The sequence below is a fragment of the Onychostoma macrolepis genome, chromosome 07, assembly GCF_012432095.1.
Source record: "Onychostoma macrolepis isolate SWU-2019 chromosome 07, ASM1243209v1, whole genome shotgun sequence".
Lineage (NCBI taxonomy): Eukaryota > Metazoa > Chordata > Actinopteri > Cypriniformes > Cyprinidae > Onychostoma > Onychostoma macrolepis.
The window spans coordinates 35,587,767-35,606,899 of record NC_081161.1 but is presented as its reverse complement, the minus strand read 5'-3'; the positions used below and the strand labels follow the sequence as shown (position 1 = coordinate 35,606,899).

Sequence of the window (19,133 nt, the reverse complement as noted above, 5' to 3'; positions counted from 1 at the left end):
GTAATCCCCTGACCTCTGATTTCAAAAGGCCCATCAAAGTGTCAACACTCTGGAGCAGCAGAATAAATCTCATCCTTTAATCTAATTGGTGGGATAAAGCTGCATAATTCATTTTAACAGCTCTGATGAATTACATAAAAGTTCAGCACATTAATACTACTCCTCTTGAGCCAAAAGCACCCCAGAACTGTATAAATATGCTGGCGTGGATTCAAACACATCAAAACACTTTGCCTTATTTAAAAAGCACATTGGGGGAAGACTCTCTCAATGTGGGTCGACACGAGCGCTCTGTCTCTGAGCGAAATGTTCTTCATTTTAAATGTGTCAGTGGGTGCTTTTAGAAAGGCAAATGTCATATGGGATCAAATTTACATTAAAATGTACCATGCATGTGCTCTTTTAATCTCTGGAAAGGGATTTGTGTTAGAAAAACAGACTCCCAATCGTGAATCCAGGCCCTTTGTTACCTTATGTCATCTTTACTCTGCAAAAACAGCACAGTAGCTGCATTTTAAGTGGCATAAATGCATTTACATTTTCAGGAATTTCATGCAGCTGCAGAAATAATGTTAAGTTGTAGAGTCTTGATAATGTTTTTTGACAAAAAATATGGCATGAATAAAAAAATTACAAATTTAATATGAAATTAAATGTATAGATATACAGGTACATCTCAATAAATTAGAATGTCGTGGAAAAGTTCATTTATTTCAGTAATTCAACTGAAATTGTGAAATTTGATTGGCAGATTTGGCACCTGCCCACACTGCCAAAAGCACCAAAAATTGGTTAAATGACCATGGTGTTGGTGTGCTTGACTAGCCAGCAAACTCACCAGACCTGAACCCCATAGAGAATCTATGGGGTATTGTCAAGAGGAAAATGAGAAACAAGAGATACAGATGAGCTGAAGGCCACTGTCAAATAAACCTGGGCTTCCATACCACCTCAGCAGTGCCACAAACTGATCAAAAGGAGCCCCTACCAAGTATTGAGTACATATACAGTAAATGAACATACTTTCCAGAAGGCCAACAATTCACTAAAAATGTTTTTTTATTGGTCTTATGAAGTATTCTAATTTGTTGAGATAGTGAATTGGTGGGTTTTTGTTAAATGTGAGACAAAATCATCACAATTAAAAGAAACAAAGACTTAAACTACTTCAGTCTGTGTGCATTGAATTTGTTTAATACACGAGTTTCACAATTTGAGTTGAATTACTGAAATAAATTAACTTTTCCACGACATTCTAATTCATTGAGATGCACCTGTATATACTGCAAGTATAACTCTTTATAATGTTTATGAAATAAGTCTCTTATGCTCACCAAGGCTGCATTTATTTGATAAACAGTAATACTGTGACCTATTATAGCATTTTAGACAACTGTTTTTTCAATTGTAATATTAAAAAAACAAAATGTAATTTATTACTGTGGTGGCAAAGCTGAATTTTCAGCTTTCTTCAGAAATCATTCTAATATGCTGATTTGGTGCTTAAATATTTTTAATTGTAATATTTCACAGTACTACTCTTTTACTGTATTTTTTATTAAATAAATGCGGCCATACTTATTTCAAAAACGTGAAACACGAACCATTTTTTAAGATATGTGATGGAATAATAATCGTCAATCCCTGTTTTAGTTCTTAAACAGATATGATATATTTTTCTTCTATGAAATAGGCTACTATTTTGTTAGGTAATGTTTAGTGTGGGCGCGTGAACTCCAGGGTGTGCGCGCAGGGCTCGTGCGGCGTGTCTGTAACCTGAGCTCAGTGACAGCGGTCTGACTTCTCGTCAACTGTGTGTGCTGGAACAAACACGGATGGACCCGCACGTTAACTTTCTATGAAGATATCACCTTGATTTCATTTGGTGAATCCCCATGAAGGCCCAGGACTGGTTTATTTTCACCTGCTGCCTCTGTGGCCTGAGCGCAATGGCAGGTAAGTTTAAGTTCCCAAAGTGAATTTGTGCTTTGCTCGCACGTGTGAACGCCCAGTAAACTTTAAAGTAACGTCACGCGTGATCTGATATGATTACCTGATAGTAAATCCAACTTCTGACGTCCTACAACACCAAAGGGGGTTTAACTTTGCTTTTTTGTAGTCGCCTTTGTTTAAATTGGAATTGGTACTGTTTTTACATGCAAGTTGTGAATTTTATTATAGCTCTGCCAAACAATGCATCGAAAATGTTTATTTAAACATTATTCCACTACATTTTAATTCAGTTCACAAAATCGCAGTCTAGATTTCTCACTACTAGTACGCTTTTGATAAATATTTTACCTTTAAAGTAAATTACATAAAGCCTGTAATTTGCATATCTATCCATTCATTTTAATACATAATCCCAGGGCATTATTTTACAGTATGCTATACTGTATGATGAACAGAGGTCTTACCATGACAGAGGCTAAATTACTGTAACTCACCACAGTGTGAAAAGGTCAATTGCAGTATCTTGTCAGTCATACTTTGAGAATATTTTGTCAGGGCTGTAGTGTACTGTGCAATTATTAAGTCTTTCACAATTCTACTTTACGAATTAGCACAAAACCTCATGGCAGTGCCATATATTTATTGATCACACATTTGGATAGATATTACCATCATTAATGTAAGTGCACTTCTTATGATGTCTGTAGCATACATTATAGCTCTGTAATATTTTTAATTCAAAAACCCAAAGAGTGATTTGAAACAAGTATCTGCCATTGTTTACTATTGGGTTGACTGATACATAAATTAATGTTTTGGTGTTGTAAACCAAATGTTCCCATGGTATGTCACATTAATGGTGTGTTTTAAAACGATGACTGTGTGTAATGAAGCATAAAACCGAAAGTATGATAGAATGAGTCAGTCAAAAGGATTACCACCTGTAAAAATGGTACCAAAGTGATTTAACATAAAAGGGACATTTTCTAAAGAATAGGTTTATGAGTACCCATGGGGAAACTGTAAATTAACCTCAAGTCAGACTGTCATCAGGAACTCTTTATATTAAAAGTTGATTTAAAGGTGTTTCAGAGAGGTTAATTGTGGTCATTATTTTAGGGAAGCTTTCAGTGGGACTGTTGAGCAGCAGATGGCATATTCTCTGTAAAGCCTCATTTATTTCACAGTTTAAATGCTCATACAGAAAAAAATAGCGATTTCTCATTTCCGTAAAGTATCTCCCATGATACTGTCTTTTTAAATTGGAATACAGGATTGGGGTTTCTTTTTTCAATTAAAGCCACTTAAAGTTATTACTCACAAGAAAATTTGGTCAAAACACAGTAAAACTGCTGTAAATGTGTACATATGCTCAAAGCAGCAGCCGTTAGTAGTGGCGGTTGGTAATGAAGGTGGCGCGTGGGGTGACGCGTGTCGTTTGTAACTGTCAGTTTGTATTCTGGAGGGCTCGAGCTGGCGAGACTTGATGAATGTGGCCCCCCTAGAAGGCCCGCTTATAGATGCGGCTAACCTTCGAAAGCTGCGGGAAAAAACGGCAGACGTGATGCATAAAAACATCAGCGATGGCCAGGCGAGTGGAGTAAACAGTCATCCTCAAAACTGTGCATGATGCAGGTCTAGGAACACCCAAGGCTGTTATCTCTTATCTGTTCAGCTTTATGTACAGATTTTTAGATCCATCCATCCATCCATCATTACACAGAGCTGTATTCAACGATTAGGCAGTAAACTACATTTCTGCTCGGGATTTCAGATCCCCTACTGCCCCCCTGAAACAAGATGTCCCCCAGGGTTCCGTTCTTGGGCCTTTGCTGTTTATTATTTATATTTTACCAGTGGGTCAGATACTACAGCGTCATGGCTTTAGCTATCATTTTTATGCTGATGAAATTCAAATCTACACATCATGCAGGCCTTCCCTATCCACCCAAATCAAAAAAATTTCTGTTTGCGTGCAGGATATTAAAACTTGGCTTAACTCTAATTTTATGAAACTAAATATGGAAAAATCTGAGATCATCATTATTGGTACTCCATCACTTACCACCAAAGTTCCCGCTGACTTTACTTGCGATATTACTGGCACTTTAATTACTCCATCTAGTATCGTTAGAAATCTCGGTGTTATGTTTGACCCATCTCTTTCATTTCAGTCTCATATTAACTCTCTCTCTAAATTAGCATTTTTTCACTTACGACGAATTGTCCAGCTCCGTCCTTTCATTAGTACCAAAGATGCAGAAACTCTCATTCACGCTTTTGTTTCATCTCGTCTCGATTACTGTAATGCCCTTTTCGTTGGCTTGCCAGCTACCTCTATTGCTAGATTACAGTATATTCAAAACTCAGCCACTCGTATTCTCACTCGCACAAAGCGTTCAGCCCACATCACCCCTATTCTAGCTGATCTGCATTGGCTACCAGTAGCCTATCATATCAAGTTTAAAATTATCCTGCTTACTTTTAAAGCTTTGAATGGTCTGGCTCCTTACTATCTTTGCAATCTGCTCCTCCCCTATTCTCCACCACGTTCATTGCGGTCCTCTGATTCTCGTCTTCTCACCATCCCTCGATATCGCCTCTCTTCCATGGGGGGCAGATCGTTCAGTGTTGTTGCCCCTAAATTATGGAACTCTCTACCCAGATCACTCTGTCTTGCCAATAGCCTGTCTGAATTCAAATCGCTGCTCAAAACTCACTTGTTTTCAGAATGTTATCTTTCTTGGTTAACTTCTGTTTATTCCGTTTTATGTTGTATATTACTCTTTGGATTTCTGATGTTCTTTTCTTTCTGTTTACTGTTTGATGTTTTCCTCCCATTTCTGATGTTATTGTAAAGTGTCCTTGAGCTCTGGAAAGGTGCTATATAAATAAAACTTATTATTATTATTATTAAACTGCCCCATACACAAGACATTCTGGGCTTTAACCCGCAAAACCCTTAATGCTCAGACTCTTAATATTAAAGACTAAGGGTAGGAGAGAGTTGTGCTTCTGTATTTATCTGCTTTCTCAGAAACACAGCAACATCTTTTCCAGGTGCACCAGAAACAGAAGGTCGGCTGATGAAGAAACTGTTTTCTTCATACAATGTAAAAGTGCGTCCTGCAAGGAGCCCAGAGGAAAGGATCGTCGTGAGGATAGGCATGACCCTCTCATCACTTGTCAGCCTGGTATGAACATACAAACACACATAGTTATGTAGTTTAATAGGCACATACCATTAATATTAATATTAAATTATTTGTTATTTTATTAAAGTGTATTATTTCATCTTTAACAATACAGCTTTATGCTTTGGAATGATGTGTATTGTGAAAAGTGCTATAAAAATAAGTTTGACTTGACTTGAATGTTATATTAATTATGGTAATTTTTATTAATAAATTATTTTAAAAGAACATTATTATTATTTTTTTTTTTTTAAGGAAGCAAATTAGGGTCAAAAGCATTATGATTGCCTGACTGCAAAAAGCTGATCATTTATTAGATTAGATTTATTAGAAGATGTGGTTAGTTACTTGTTTATTGAAACAAATAGTGTGTTGTTACCCGTTGTGTTGCAGTGTGTAATGCTGTGATTCTTAAAGAGATAGTCAAAAAACTTGGGAGTCATCATTTTATAATGAATTTTATTTTATTTTCCTTGGTGTACCTCAAGAGTTTTTGCTCATGTCACACATACTTCTTAAAGTCACAGCAGAAAAAAAAAAGACCGTTTATATCCAAGGCCCACAGAGTATTGGGGGAAAAAAGACTAGAGGTTATGATCCCTGTAAAACTTAAATAGTAAAACTAAAACTAAAAACTATAGTATGACCCCTTATAAAATGCTGTTAATTATTTGGGGTAAATTTGCAGAAGAAAAACTGTTTCAGTTCTTTTTTGGCCCATAATATAAGCTGGTTTGAACTAAGGCTGGCATTGGTTCAGCTGTTCAGTGTGTGAATTTGGTATGTGAATCAGGTCATGGTATCCTTCACTTCCTAAAACAGGGATTTAATAACCAAGTCTCGGGTAACAGTGCACACACAGATTTGCATTTTCGCAAATGTCTGCAAACATATTATGGTATTTTTATGCTTTAGTAGAGTCAAAATCCTACATACAGCACCTTTAAAGTTTATAATCAAGGTCTTTTCATTGCTCTGAACAGAAAGGAACATGACCTTCCTTCTCTACAGGCTTTATGAACAGTGATTTCACATGAATTTTGCTTGAGCAGCCAAATGAATGTCCAAAACAAGATACATATTTAGACAGCATTAATGTATCATCCCAAATAACTGTATTTGGCCTGGAGCTATCCACACACTGAAATCATTACATGTATAATAATAATATAAAGTGTATATACAATGTCTGTATGAGTGTTACAGTGTGTGTTGTCCCATCCCCCAACTGTTTGTGCTCTGTACTGAGACTGGGACAGCTGACATTCCTACACTAGTTTTAAATAGCATTCAGGACTGTTTACTGATCTGACCATTGAGTCTCAGGTCTTTTCCTTGTCTGCTAATCATATCCCATCACCCCCTTCTCCCATTGCAGCCAGGGTTCCCATTATTTGTCGTGACTCTAAACAAACATCAGAGGCAGAGAATTTGGGGATCTTTCTTTATAGATATGCTCTTGTTTTTCTTCCTAATCCCCCCAATTGTTTGTCAACCGTCAAGAAAAAACAGCAGTTCTAGAAATAATAAGATACAATGCTAGTATAATATAGTGTTTGGTGGTTACTGTGTTGTTTACATTCATTATGGCTCCTGCTATGGAGGTTGAGCAATTTCATTTTCAACCTAAATTTTACACAGATTCCTTTAAAATATTGAATATGATATAACTTACCCAAGATAGCATAGTGCTGAAATTGCTTTAAGATATTGCATCCTAAAGTTCATTTTATAGTACTGTAAGTTCCAGATTGCTGATATTTCTCTGAAACTCTTCGTATTGGAGTAAATATAGATTGCTGATATTTCTTTGAAACTGTTCTTATTGGTGGAGTAAATATAGATTGTTGATATTTCTTGGGATCTGTTCTTATTGGTGGAGTAAATATTTGTCCATACTGTGGCTAAAATGTGAGTTGCTCAATATATAACTTCTTTTTCATTGATCTGTTGTATAAAAGCAACATCACACTTGCAGTCATGCTGTTGTTCATACCTGTGGCCAAATCACAGACATGCACTCTTAAATGTGTAATATTGATTTTACATTGCTTTCTAAACATGTGCATCCGCTAATTAAATTAATGAATTATTTTTATTTCGTTTTGTTTCATTTTTTTTTTGTGTTCTAGAACATGAAAGATGAGGAGATGAACACTGTTGTAATTATGAACTTGGTAAGTCTGCACAATTTCTTCTGGCTCCTGTGTGTCATTTTGAGAAATAACGTCTTGAGCGCAATTTAAATTTATAAAGCTTTATTTGCATTGAGGAAATGTTATTTGTCATCATAATTTCCTGCGCTAAAATTACCACACAAGACAAACTCTAACAATAAGAACTTGGATCAATATACAGTAACTTTGAATGCAAAATGAAAAATTATGCAAATGCTGTTGATAATATGTATGGACAAATGTGCAGAGATATTGCATTTGGTATAATTAATGACACATGCCAGATCATTTGAAATCATTTGATTAAATGATGAACTGGTTGTACTTATAATTTCTACGATGAGTCGATGACCCTCATTTATCTGCACATGAACACATAAACACACACACCTTTTATGCTCTTGCAGGAGTGGAACGATTATCGCCTCTCCTGGAACCCCAAAGATTATGGGGGAATTGATGTGTTGCGTATCCCGTCTGGAAAACTGTGGCTTCCTGATATTGTTCTCATCAATAAGTGAGTTGTGTGTGTGTGTGTGTGTGTGTGTCGCATAATATCTCAAAGAACCTATGAGTGTGGGGCACATTATCTTTGAGAGCCTTTGCTGAGTTTCTGCTAGAACAGCAGAAATAACAGAAATTTTCAAAGCTTTGGTGAAGCTTGTCAAGAGAAGTGTACTTTCTCTATCTGGTCCTTTCTCACACACTCTCACTGTAATGTCCAGGTAGACCCCATCACTGCTGGTGTAAATATCCTCTCTCCTTCATTCATCTCCGCTTTATAGCCAATTAAACAACACCGCTGTCTGCTAGCAGCCTTGCTGGTCCTGCGTTTGCTCCTACACACACACACACACACACACACACACACACACACACAAACTGCATCCCACACACTGTTCAATGAGGGACATCTTCAAGTCCCACAGCACCATTACTGTAATAGATGGGAAGTTTTAAAGGCCTGGTTTGTGTCCTATTAGAATTATATGCAAGCGCTCTATGGTTTAGGGCTCAAATGGTCGATCTATCTGAATTGTAGGTATTACTCTGACCTATTATGAAACAACCATACAAGATGTGATAAAATAACATAATTTGACAGCGTCATGTCAGTAACTCCAAGTTAACAATGATCAGAGGCTGTCAAGCTTCTGAAAGGACAGAATAAAGTAGTAGTCCATACACTTTGTACGCTGTGTCCTGAGTCATATTATAGTTTTATGTCAGGAACAGATGGAAATTTAAGCCATTATTCATTGTAAATCTTACACACATACACACTTAGGCTTACAAGATGATAAAGAGCCATTGGCATTTCCCAGAACCTGGCACAAAGCGTACTGAGACACCAAATTTAAATATGTACAAGTACAATGAGTTTGTTTTGTTTTTTTTGGTAAGCTATCCCTTTAAGTACTCCGGTCTACTCTGGCTAGTATCAGCACAGAGAAACCTCCAATGCATTCGGCACCTCACAGGCTTCTTAAGAATTTAAGTATTCTTAGCATTACTGAGTGCCTTTAACTAGAGCCAAATAATCAGTGCTGATGAGTGTTCAATATCTAATAATGGTTCAAAAGTGATGCAGCTAAAATCTACAGTCCATTTCAGTATTTTTTTTAAGTGATTCCAATCTGTTCTTACTTTATGTACTGATAGAAAATTTGCCAATATTGTTGAATGTGCAGTTTATGTTTAGTTTAGTTACAAACTTTGAACTGATTCTTGTTAAACTAACTCACTCCATTTGAGCATGAATATTTGAACAGTATGGAGCGGGGTCCAAAAGTCAGAGTACTAGTGGAATATGACGCATGTTTTTAATTTAATACAAATCTTTACATTATAAATTATGGTAAAACTTTAGTATAGGGACCAATTCTCACTATTAACTAGTTGCTTATTAGCATGCCTATTATTAACATATTGGCCATTTAGTAGTACTTATAAAGCACATATTCTGCATGACCATATTCTGCATCCCTAATCCTACCCAATACCTAAACTTAACAACTACCTTACTAACTATTAAAAAGCAGCAAATAAGGAGTTTATTGAGGGAAAACTCATAGTTAATGGTTTGTTAATAGCAAGAATTGGACCTTAAAATTAAGTGTGACCTAAATTATGTATCATAAAGTAGCATTATGTAGCAGTGTGTGAAAGGTGAACTGAACGATTAAAATCAGTATTTGCCGTGTCAACCTTTTGTGTTATTGACAAATTAGTGAAAAGGTAACACATAGTCAGTGTCACACATTCACTTAATGACCTGCTTTGTTTGGTTGTTTTTTATACTTCATATGTATAAAAAAAGGGGAGAAAGTAATAGTGTATCCATCTAAATTGCCGTAATTTTGAGGTTTACATTTTTACAAATTTACAACTTGTTATACAAGTTTATCTGCATTAAAAACCCTGTTTGTGTGTGCAGCAATGATGGCGTGTTTGGTGTAGCTCTACAGGTACATGTGCAGGTCTACAGTAACGGCCGTGTGACGTGGACGCCACCAGCACTTTTCAAGAGTTCCTGCGGGGTGAAGGTAAATTCTGCAATGCAACAGAAATTTTATATTGCGAATTACTCAATATTACATTAGGAAATGTGTAAACATTAACAACATACCATAAAAAATCTAGATGTGTATTAATATTATAGGTTCCACTATCATCATTACTTTAATGTTTTCTTTTGAGCACTCATTTTTTCGGCATTGTTCTTGTTGATGAATGTTCAGCACCTTTCGGTAAATACTGTAGTAATAAGAGTAAGTTATGGATGAGACCTTTTAAATACTGTAATGAAGTGGAAAATCATAAGAAGTTTAATGACGCATTAAATCACTAGTGTTTGTACTCGGCACAACTGCACTGAATATATTACTGTAGGACACTGCTGGGGAGAATTTCTTGTTGAAAAAGTCTGCTTTACCTCATATAAGTGAGGATCTCTTTCGTTCTATCTGATTCTTTTGTACTTGTTTTGTGAACTTTTTTCCCCTCCTCATTTGTATTGCTGCTTTTGTTTGGCCTCGCTCTAGTTTGGCTGCGTTTGATGTTCCGTCTGGTCTTTGCATGTGTGAAAAGTAGAAAGAGAGATGATTAAAGGAAGATCTGAGAGGAAAGATGCTCATCAGACAAGCACACACACTAACATGCACAAACTCTTTGTTGGTACCTTTTTCTTCATCTGCAGGTGACATACTTTCCTTTCGACTGGCAAAATTGCACCATGGTTTTCCACTCGTATACGTATGATTCCTCAGAAGTGGATCTGCAGCATGGCCTTGATAAGAAAGGAAATGAAATCCGAGAGATAGTCTATGACACAGGCTTTAGTGGTAATGGAACCCTAACACTACCCCTTGACATTCATGAACATTAAGATCATTCAAAGAATTCAGCTAAGACTACAACATCAAACACCATAGAAACGTTCCATGACACCTTAACAACAGCTTAAAAATACTCTAGCAACCACCCTAACAACAACTAAAAAAACCTTCTAGCAACTGTTAGAAGTAGACCTACTGTAGAACAGGGGTTTCCAAGCCTGTTTCTGGAAGGCCACTGTCCAATTAAACACACATAAATCAGCTAATCACAAAGGTCTTCAGACTCACTAAAAGCTTCCAGGCAAGCTAATTTCTGCATGACATTGGCCCTCTGGGAGAAGTATTGGACACCCCTGCCCTACAGTAGAACAACCTGGCAACACCCTAGACACCATCTAGCAAGGCTCAGCATCCTTTTAAATGTTCAGACAAAGTTTTGTAAAGCCTTTGTACATTATTTCATCCTTTGGTGTGATATGTGATTTTTCATTTTATTTTTATTTTTTCATTTTTTTAAATAAATACAATACTTATAATGTGATATTTGACAATAAACTTTTACGTTTCAAAAAATTGCCCATTGGCTTAGACTGCTTAAATTCACTGTGTGACGTCATAGTAATGTTCTATCTACCACATATCCAACTGTACATGAAAACAAACAAGGTTTTGTTTTTCTGGTCTCTCATCCCAGAGGGTGGAGAATGGCACATTCGTCACAAGGTTTCTCGGAAGAATGTGCGAGAGGACCTGTATGAGGACATCACCTTCTACCTGATCATCGAGAGGAAGCCCATGTATTACGTGTTTAACATCATCCTGCCCTGTATCCTCATCACCATCATTGCCATTTTTAACTTCTACTTGCCACCTGATGCAGGTAAAGAATGTTTGCTCTGTTTTTATTTTTTCTGTTTCAAACTGATGCCAGGATTGGTTACAAATGGTAAAATCAATCAAATCCACTTTAAAGACGTATCGGTATGCACAGAAAATTAAAGAACATCAACACAAATGGCCTTTTTATTAGATTCAGGTTTTATTGACCTTGAACTAATGAATGTCCTATTATTGTCCATTATAAATAGAGTTTATACCTGCACAGTTAAACCGTCTTTCAGTCTTGCAATTCTACCAGTTAAAAGTGTAACAAATCATGAAGGGATCATTAGTGCAAGCTAATTCCACAGCTTATACAGTCTGGTCTATTAATTCCATTATATACTGTACAATTAACCTTATCGCAAAAAAACACATTAAGACTCTGTGTAAGTGTATGCATGAGTAGATCAAGAGGAGCTCTCTTTTCTTTTCAGGGGAGAAGATGGGCCTTTCCATCAACGTACTGCTGACTTTAACTGTTTTCCTGCTTCTGCTTGCCAACAAAGTCCCAGAAACATCTCTGGGTGTTCCCATTATCGTCAACTATCTGATGTTCACCATGATCCTGGTCACCTTTTCTGTCATCCTCAGTGTTGTGGTGCTCAACCTTCACCATCGCTCCCCCAACACACATCAAATGCCCCTCTGGGTGCGCAAGGTCAGTACAGAAGACTCTAGTCAAAGTATCAGAGAAGATTTCATATAGCATATGAACTTGCTTTCTACAAACTGGAATTATGCTTGATGAAGTTACAGTAAGTCTTTATTTTGGGATGGAATTTATTTTTTATTTTTTTTGGTTGAGAATAAATTAGCATTAGCAAAACACAGTCACTCTGCTTTTGTAAGGAGATACACATCCTTTTGTGAAAATTATGTGGAGTCAGCTGCTTTCAACAAATTGACGGCTACATTGTTAAAATGACAGATGTAGAAAATGTTTCCATTTAGCATTTTCTTTTATTCCCGGACACTCCAAAACACCCCCATCTGCCAATTACAAACTTATGAAAAAAGGATAAAAATGAAAAATAGACACAAATGCATAATGGTTCAAAATGGACAACAATTCGGTTTAGCAAAGAGAGCATACAGCAAAATAATAGTATCTTTCCAAAAAGCAGCCTATTTTGCTAGACTATTAACCTTTATCAATGGCTGTGAGCTCTACATTATTTAAACTTATTAGGAGCCGTGGCCTCTTCATCACACCACAGTGACCCATTTTTACCTTCAATTAACACCTGATTCAAGCTACCCAATCACAAGTGGACAACATTTCTAAAGATTATAATAAAAAAAGCAGCATTTCTTTATTCACATTCAGTACAGTTTTGCAGGACATTCACTCATGACAGCAAGGACATGTGAAAATAGACGTGTGATGCAAGGCTGAAAGATTATTTGCTGGCCAAGTGCAATCTGTCTGTTTCTTTTAGAGCCTTTGTGAAGTCATGCAGATGAAGTGAGGACTCGGCCATCTCTAGGCAACTGTTGTTCCACAACACTCTGTTTTAAGAAGCACTGTAGTGTTATTAATAAAGTGCACTAGAAATTATTGTTTTGCTTACATAAGTATTATTTTGCTGTGAATAGAGGATGGACAAATAACAAACATGTACATTTAGAAAATCATACACCTTTCTCAACACTCATTCTGACTAAATCAATATCTGTTATTACAGTATATGAATTTTAATGTAAAAACTTATAAGATTGTAAATTTACATTTGGTAACACTTTATGTTAAGGTGTCATAATACAGAGTAGTTACCTAATTAAGTACTTAGTAGTAGCCGTTGTACTTGCATGAAACAAACTGTACCTACCATGTGACTGTTATGGAACAGCCTGCACTTACAGTTTGTAATTATGTAGATGTAATAGGTAGCTACTGTTACACATATGTAACAGACCGAGTCTGTTACACAGCTACTTGTACACTTAAGTACAATCTTGATACACTTTATTTTAAGTAGCTTATGTCTGTGTACTTACATTTATAATTAAATTGTTTAAGTCTGCAACACACATGTATCAATCTTTTGGTTACATAAGTAGCTGTGTAACAGACTTGGTCTGTTACATATGTGTAACAGTAGCTGCCTATTACATCTACATAATTACAAACGGTAAGTACAGGCTGTTCCATAACTTAGTTACATGGTAAGTACATTTTGTTTCATGTAAGTACAATGGGTACTACTAAGTACTTAATTAGGTAATTACTAATTAGTGTTACCTTACATTTCTTCTAGATCTTCATCCACATGTTGCCTCCATACTTGGGGATGCTGCGACCTAAAGTGGAGACCCCTCTTTTTCTTGAGAAACCTACCAAAAAGGAGAACACCCAAGCCATCAGCAGAGTGGCCGATGAGTACTTCATCCGCAAGCCCAATAACACCAGCCTCCTCTTCCCCAAACCCCACAGGTGAGCTCCTGAGGTGATCTGAATGTCACAGATCTTTTGGGTCATAGGTCAAATGGGTCAAATCGAACAGAAGGGAGAAGAAAACTGATTTCTTAAAGGGGTCATATAATGGTACATGCACTTTTACAAGTTGATTGTACTGAAATGTGTGTTAGCAGTGCCTGTACACAACCATCATAAAATGATAAAAATCCATCCAGTGTTTTTTTTTTAATCTCCTTATTTGTTTTACCCTGTCTCAAATCAAGCCGTTCGACCGTGTGACGCCACACGGTCGGACGCCCCTCCCACGATGGTTGATTGACAGCAGTGTTTCAACACAGACCCACCCTTGCTCGTGAGCGAGCTGTCAATCATAGTCCGCGTCATTGTTGATATACGCTGGAGCTGTCTATGAGCAGAATGGCGCCTAAGCGATTGTGGTGTTCTGTTCTCGGTGCAATAATGAACACAGCAGTCATTTTGATGTTCCTAAGTCCGAACCGCTGAAGACACAGTGGCTGAGTTTTGCTTTTGAAGGGAATATTCCCCACGAGCAACGTCAATGTTTTCATGTTTGCGCGAATCATTTTTCACCAGACTGCTTTATAAATGAAGGTCAGTATAAAGCTGGTTTTGCTAAGAAGCTGCTCCTGAAAAAAGAATCGGTACCAACTATTCGTGTTCCTGCTGAACCTCCAGAAGAAGTGAGTGTAACGTTTAATTAACCTTTATATTAATCTTTGCAAATCGCTAGCACGCTTCACGATGTATGTGGCTAATGTTTACATTCAGGGTACATGCATGTTTTCTATTTACGACGTTCTCAATATACTTAATAATCCCACGTTTATAATGAACAAAACGTTATGGTTATTGTGTTATTACAAACTGTGTACGCAGATATTAAAGTTAACATTATAACACTACACTAAGCTTACTTTTGTAGATGGTTTATAACGGTGTCTGTTAAGAAGTAATGTAAAAAATTTAAATAAATAAAAAACAGTTATAACTGCATGAAAATTAATGGTAACACAATACCTGCAAAATACTGTTTACATCCTGCAAATGCATATGATCCAAGACTATAAACACTCTAATTGATGTTTTTCAATATTATGCCAGAATAAGTTATGTTATCTGATCACATATTTACTTTTGTATAGGCAAGCACATCTTACCCTCAACTGTTGTCAAGGCAACACTCCACGTGTGTTAGTGTCAAAACGCCCCACAGAACAGAGGGGCGGGCGAGCAAAGCTCATTAGCATTTAAAACACACGCACTAAAACCGTGTGCTGAAAACAGAGCTGTTTTTAAGCAGGTAAAATGAGTGTTTTCTTACAATACTAATGAGAATTTTTAATTAAAGTATATTACAAACTTTCAATTTAGACCCTAAAGAATCATATTAGCTTGTACAAAAATGGCATTATATGACCCCTTTAAGATAATAGTGTTGGCGCTTGAGCACAGGTACACAATAATAAGTATTCAGTAATGAATTGGTAATGTTATTATGATAACTTTGGAGACACATTTAAAGACCCCAGTCATGTCGAAGGCCACATTGAAAATTTGGGATTCAAAATCTAAACCTGCACAAAGTTTTAGGACTTTGGAAAAAAGTATAGTTGGATGTAAAAATGAACTCTTTTAGTTTATACACTGTTTCTAGGTTGCTAATCACATAACTAATTACGTGGCGTCGGTCATGTGACATACTATTTTTATACAAAGGGTAAAATGTCTTGATTAGGTTTTTGTGGAGTTCATGCAAGTTCTGCTGCTTTAAAGCAAAAGGGGGACAAACCAATTGAAAGATATTCTGAAATTCATCTTAATTTTTTAATTAAAATTTTAACTGGAATTGTTTTGCTGATAATATATTTTGTAATGAAAAACTGTAGCCTGTTTAATTAGAAAAATGCAAAATAGAGGAATTTTCCCTGTTGGTCTCAGACTCGTGGACCCCACTGTATGTGTGTGAGCACAGTTAAACGCCTTAGGGTTTGATTAATCCTTACTCTCTCTCTTATACACTTTAAATCACCTCAACCAGGGAATTTCACTCTCAGCGAGCTGTGTGCGTCTGGGGTGTATATATATATATATATGTGTGTGTGTGTGTGTGTGTGTATGGGGAGTGAGAAAAAAAGAAGAAATCATCACTAAAATAAAAACGATCAGCACAAATCAGCTCTGACACATTAGACCTGCCCTGCATCAGGCTCAAGAGAGGCGGGAGGAGCTATAGAGACAGGAGAGAGTGTAAGAGAGAAAGGGGAGATGAGAAAGAAATTCGATGAGGCAGCGGTATCTTGCTTTTTAATTGGTTTTATAGCGTGTTTTGGCACCATTGCCACCATGTTTTAGTCAAATTAGTCTTTCCTGATTAGTCATCTGTGTCTGCTGACGTACAGAGTGAGGAGGGAGAGGGAAGGAAAAAGCTAAGGGATGGCGAACAAAAATTAAAAATATTCAAGACCGACAGAGGATGCCATTGACCTTTTGTTTCATTAATTTAAAACAGCCACTCGAGTGCAGCCACTCGCCAGACTTTTGACTATTTCCATCTAACTTATTCTGCCCAAGATATGTAAAACATAACTTGCAACATATAACCAGAGTTTGCTTTTTAAATGTGATATTTACCAACCCCACACCTTTCAAAAGGATGATTGTTTAATGGTTTTGATAGAAAGCTCTTATGCTTAAGGCTGCATTTATTTAATTGATTAGAAAGACAGTAAATAACTGTAATATTGTGAAATATTAATACAATTTAAAACAACTCTTTTCTATTTTATTATGTTTCGAAATGCAGTTTTTGCAATTTGCCATCACAGGGGGAAAAAAAGCATCATTACTCCAGTCTTCAGTATCACCAGTAATGGTTTCTATAATGTTAATCATTTCAACAATTATAAATGTATTTACTGGCACTTTTGATCAATTCAGTGCAATTCATGGAAAATTCATGTAGACTTTGTCCGTAACCACTCTTAATTATTTCACAGACATACTCTCGAAAACAAATAATTTATGCAGAATATACCAACTTGCCTGAACCTTTGAATACCATAAACTCTGGATATCTTTGAACTTTGCAAACTTTGTAAATTCCAGCGTTTATTTCTTCATTGTAAGTTCTTGTTTTAGCAGCCTGTGATGTTTTTTCCTGGAGGACTGATAAAAAACTGTGTTCACTGATTCCAGAAATCTGTAAAACAGATTGGAGCTTTGCCATTCTGAATATGGTAACTTATGCTCTAATTGTAGAAAAAAAAACTGAGTGCTTAAATGAATTTTAACAATATGTTTGACACTGATTTGATCTATCATCTGCTGTGATGATGTTAGTGCTGTTTCAAGTCGTAGATGTAGGCACATGTTTTAACACACTCCTCAGCTGGGCTAAAGCTTGCCTCTGCTCTGTTCTCCCAATCGGCTGTGCTCTCAGCCTGGCATTAACGTATGTCTCAGTCTAATGGGGTTCCACTCAGGTCACTGAAGCTCACTGAAGCTCACTGGGGAACCACAGACTACCTGCAATGAGCTCTTGTACCCGCACCTGAATACACAAGTAGACAGTAGAGCTATGAGGAATGAAGAGCCACACTGACCCCTTGTGGTGGGAAGTGGAGGTGTCGTATCTGGAAAATGGATGAAGAGAAAGAGAGGGGGCAGTGGGAGAGCAAGAAAGAGAGGGGATTCATAATGAAACAGATGTTAGCGAACAGATTCACAAAAGAGGAATGCAACACATCAGCGGTGATAAGCATTTCATCAGCACATTGGAAGGATTTCATGGGTGGGTGGTGACAACATCAGCATAAAGCAGGGATTTGGAAAAAAAGAGAAAGGAAAGAAAGAATGACTGTGAGTGAGTTAGTAAATGAAAGAGTGAATTATAAAATAAGTGATCGAGTGAATATGATCTGCGGTGCACATTGGCATGGGTCACCTTGACACAGGAGTTTTGAGAAGCAGTCTTTTTTTCTGATTTGGGATTATGTGGGTGCGCACGCACGCACAGCAGGAAAGGCGCACAGCCCAATGCATTCTAAGGCTTTAAACGCTCGCACCCTTTTCTCAAGGACAAAGTAATGTGATCCTCCACGGATTTAGACTTGCTGTTTGAGGTTTCAGCCTCTGTTCATGACTTTCTGATACAGTCCAAGAAATTTACTGAGGTTAACTCTTAAAGTGTTTTTATGGATTATTGCAGTGTTTATCATAAAGAAATTTGTTTGTTCACACCATTAATTAATGAGCCCTCATAATCTTTATCCTCTTAACATGCAAAAATCACCAGCGGCCTCAAATTATTGTTGTTTCACCTTCACAGCACGTTAAAACATCACACTCTTACTTGAAATGAACAAACTGTACATCATTAGAAAGATTAAAGGCTCTAGCTTTGATATTTGACCACTGTTTTGATAAAACTCTTGCAGTGGCATTAATTTATTAATTTATGTCAGGAGTACAAAAAGTGTACTCCTGACATAAGTTTTTGCTCGAAACAAGCAAAATAATCTTGTTTTCTGTTTGAAATAAGATTATTTTGCTTACCCCATTGGCAGATTATTTTGCTTGTTTCGAGCAAAAACTCACTTAATTTTGACTTGTCTAGAAAATCCTTCTTGATTTAAGAATTTTTAGGTATTTTGGTTGGAAACAAGACAAAAAATCTAAGTAAGAAAAGCATTTTTTGCAGTGTAGAGTATGTTTCTGGGCAGTACACATACAAAATAATGCCAAGCATGTTCTGAATTTAATAAAGGTGTTGTAATATACAGTGATATTCCTCCTCCATTCCCTGTGGTGCAGGTACCAGCCTGAGGGTCCGTGCACCGACCTGAGAAAGTTCATTGACGGCCCCAGTCATTACCTCACCCTTCCTCCAGATCTCAAGGCAGCTGTGGAGGCCATCACTTACATCGCAGAGCAGCTGCAGGCTGAGAAAGATTACGAGGCTGTAAGTGATTTAGAATGATAACTATAGCCAATTGTGTCAGAATTATAGGTTACTTTTCCTGCTTCTGTCTGTGTGTCAGAGCTCTGTAAATCTTGATGTTTCACTGTTTGCCATCACCTTCGTCTTTTCATTTTTCCTTTTTTTTTCTTTCTCTACTTTCTCTACTTTCTCCACTTTCTCTTCCTCTTC

General features: G+C 36.8%; 2 protein-coding genes across 2 annotated transcripts in view; both read left to right on the top strand.

Moving 5' to 3' along the window:
• Positions 1 to 1,721: 1,721 nt before the first annotated feature.
• Positions 1,722 to 19,133, top strand: part of chrnb1 (cholinergic receptor, nicotinic, beta 1 (muscle)) — an 18,121-nt gene continuing 709 nt past the window's right edge. Inside the window, exons 1-10 of the mRNA XM_058781423.1 lie at positions 1,722 to 1,956; positions 5,014 to 5,147; positions 7,280 to 7,324; positions 7,732 to 7,841; positions 9,762 to 9,870; positions 10,524 to 10,668; positions 11,357 to 11,542; positions 11,979 to 12,202; positions 13,803 to 13,978; positions 18,797 to 18,944. Of these exons, the coding sequence (XP_058637406.1) occupies positions 1,896 to 1,956; positions 5,014 to 5,147; positions 7,280 to 7,324; positions 7,732 to 7,841; positions 9,762 to 9,870; positions 10,524 to 10,668; positions 11,357 to 11,542; positions 11,979 to 12,202; positions 13,803 to 13,978; positions 18,797 to 18,944 (1,338 nt within the window). The 5' untranslated portion in view covers positions 1,722 to 1,895. The remainder of the gene's footprint in view (positions 1,957 to 5,013; positions 5,148 to 7,279; positions 7,325 to 7,731; positions 7,842 to 9,761; positions 9,871 to 10,523; positions 10,669 to 11,356; positions 11,543 to 11,978; positions 12,203 to 13,802; positions 13,979 to 18,796; positions 18,945 to 19,133) is intronic.
• chrnb1l (cholinergic receptor, nicotinic, beta 1 (muscle) like) overlaps positions 18,804 to 19,133 on the top strand; it is a 23,644-nt gene continuing 23,314 nt past the window's right edge. The window contains exon 1 of the mRNA XM_058781425.1: positions 18,804 to 18,944. The gene's annotated coding sequence lies outside the window, so the exon portion shown is untranslated. The remainder of the gene's footprint in view (positions 18,945 to 19,133) is intronic.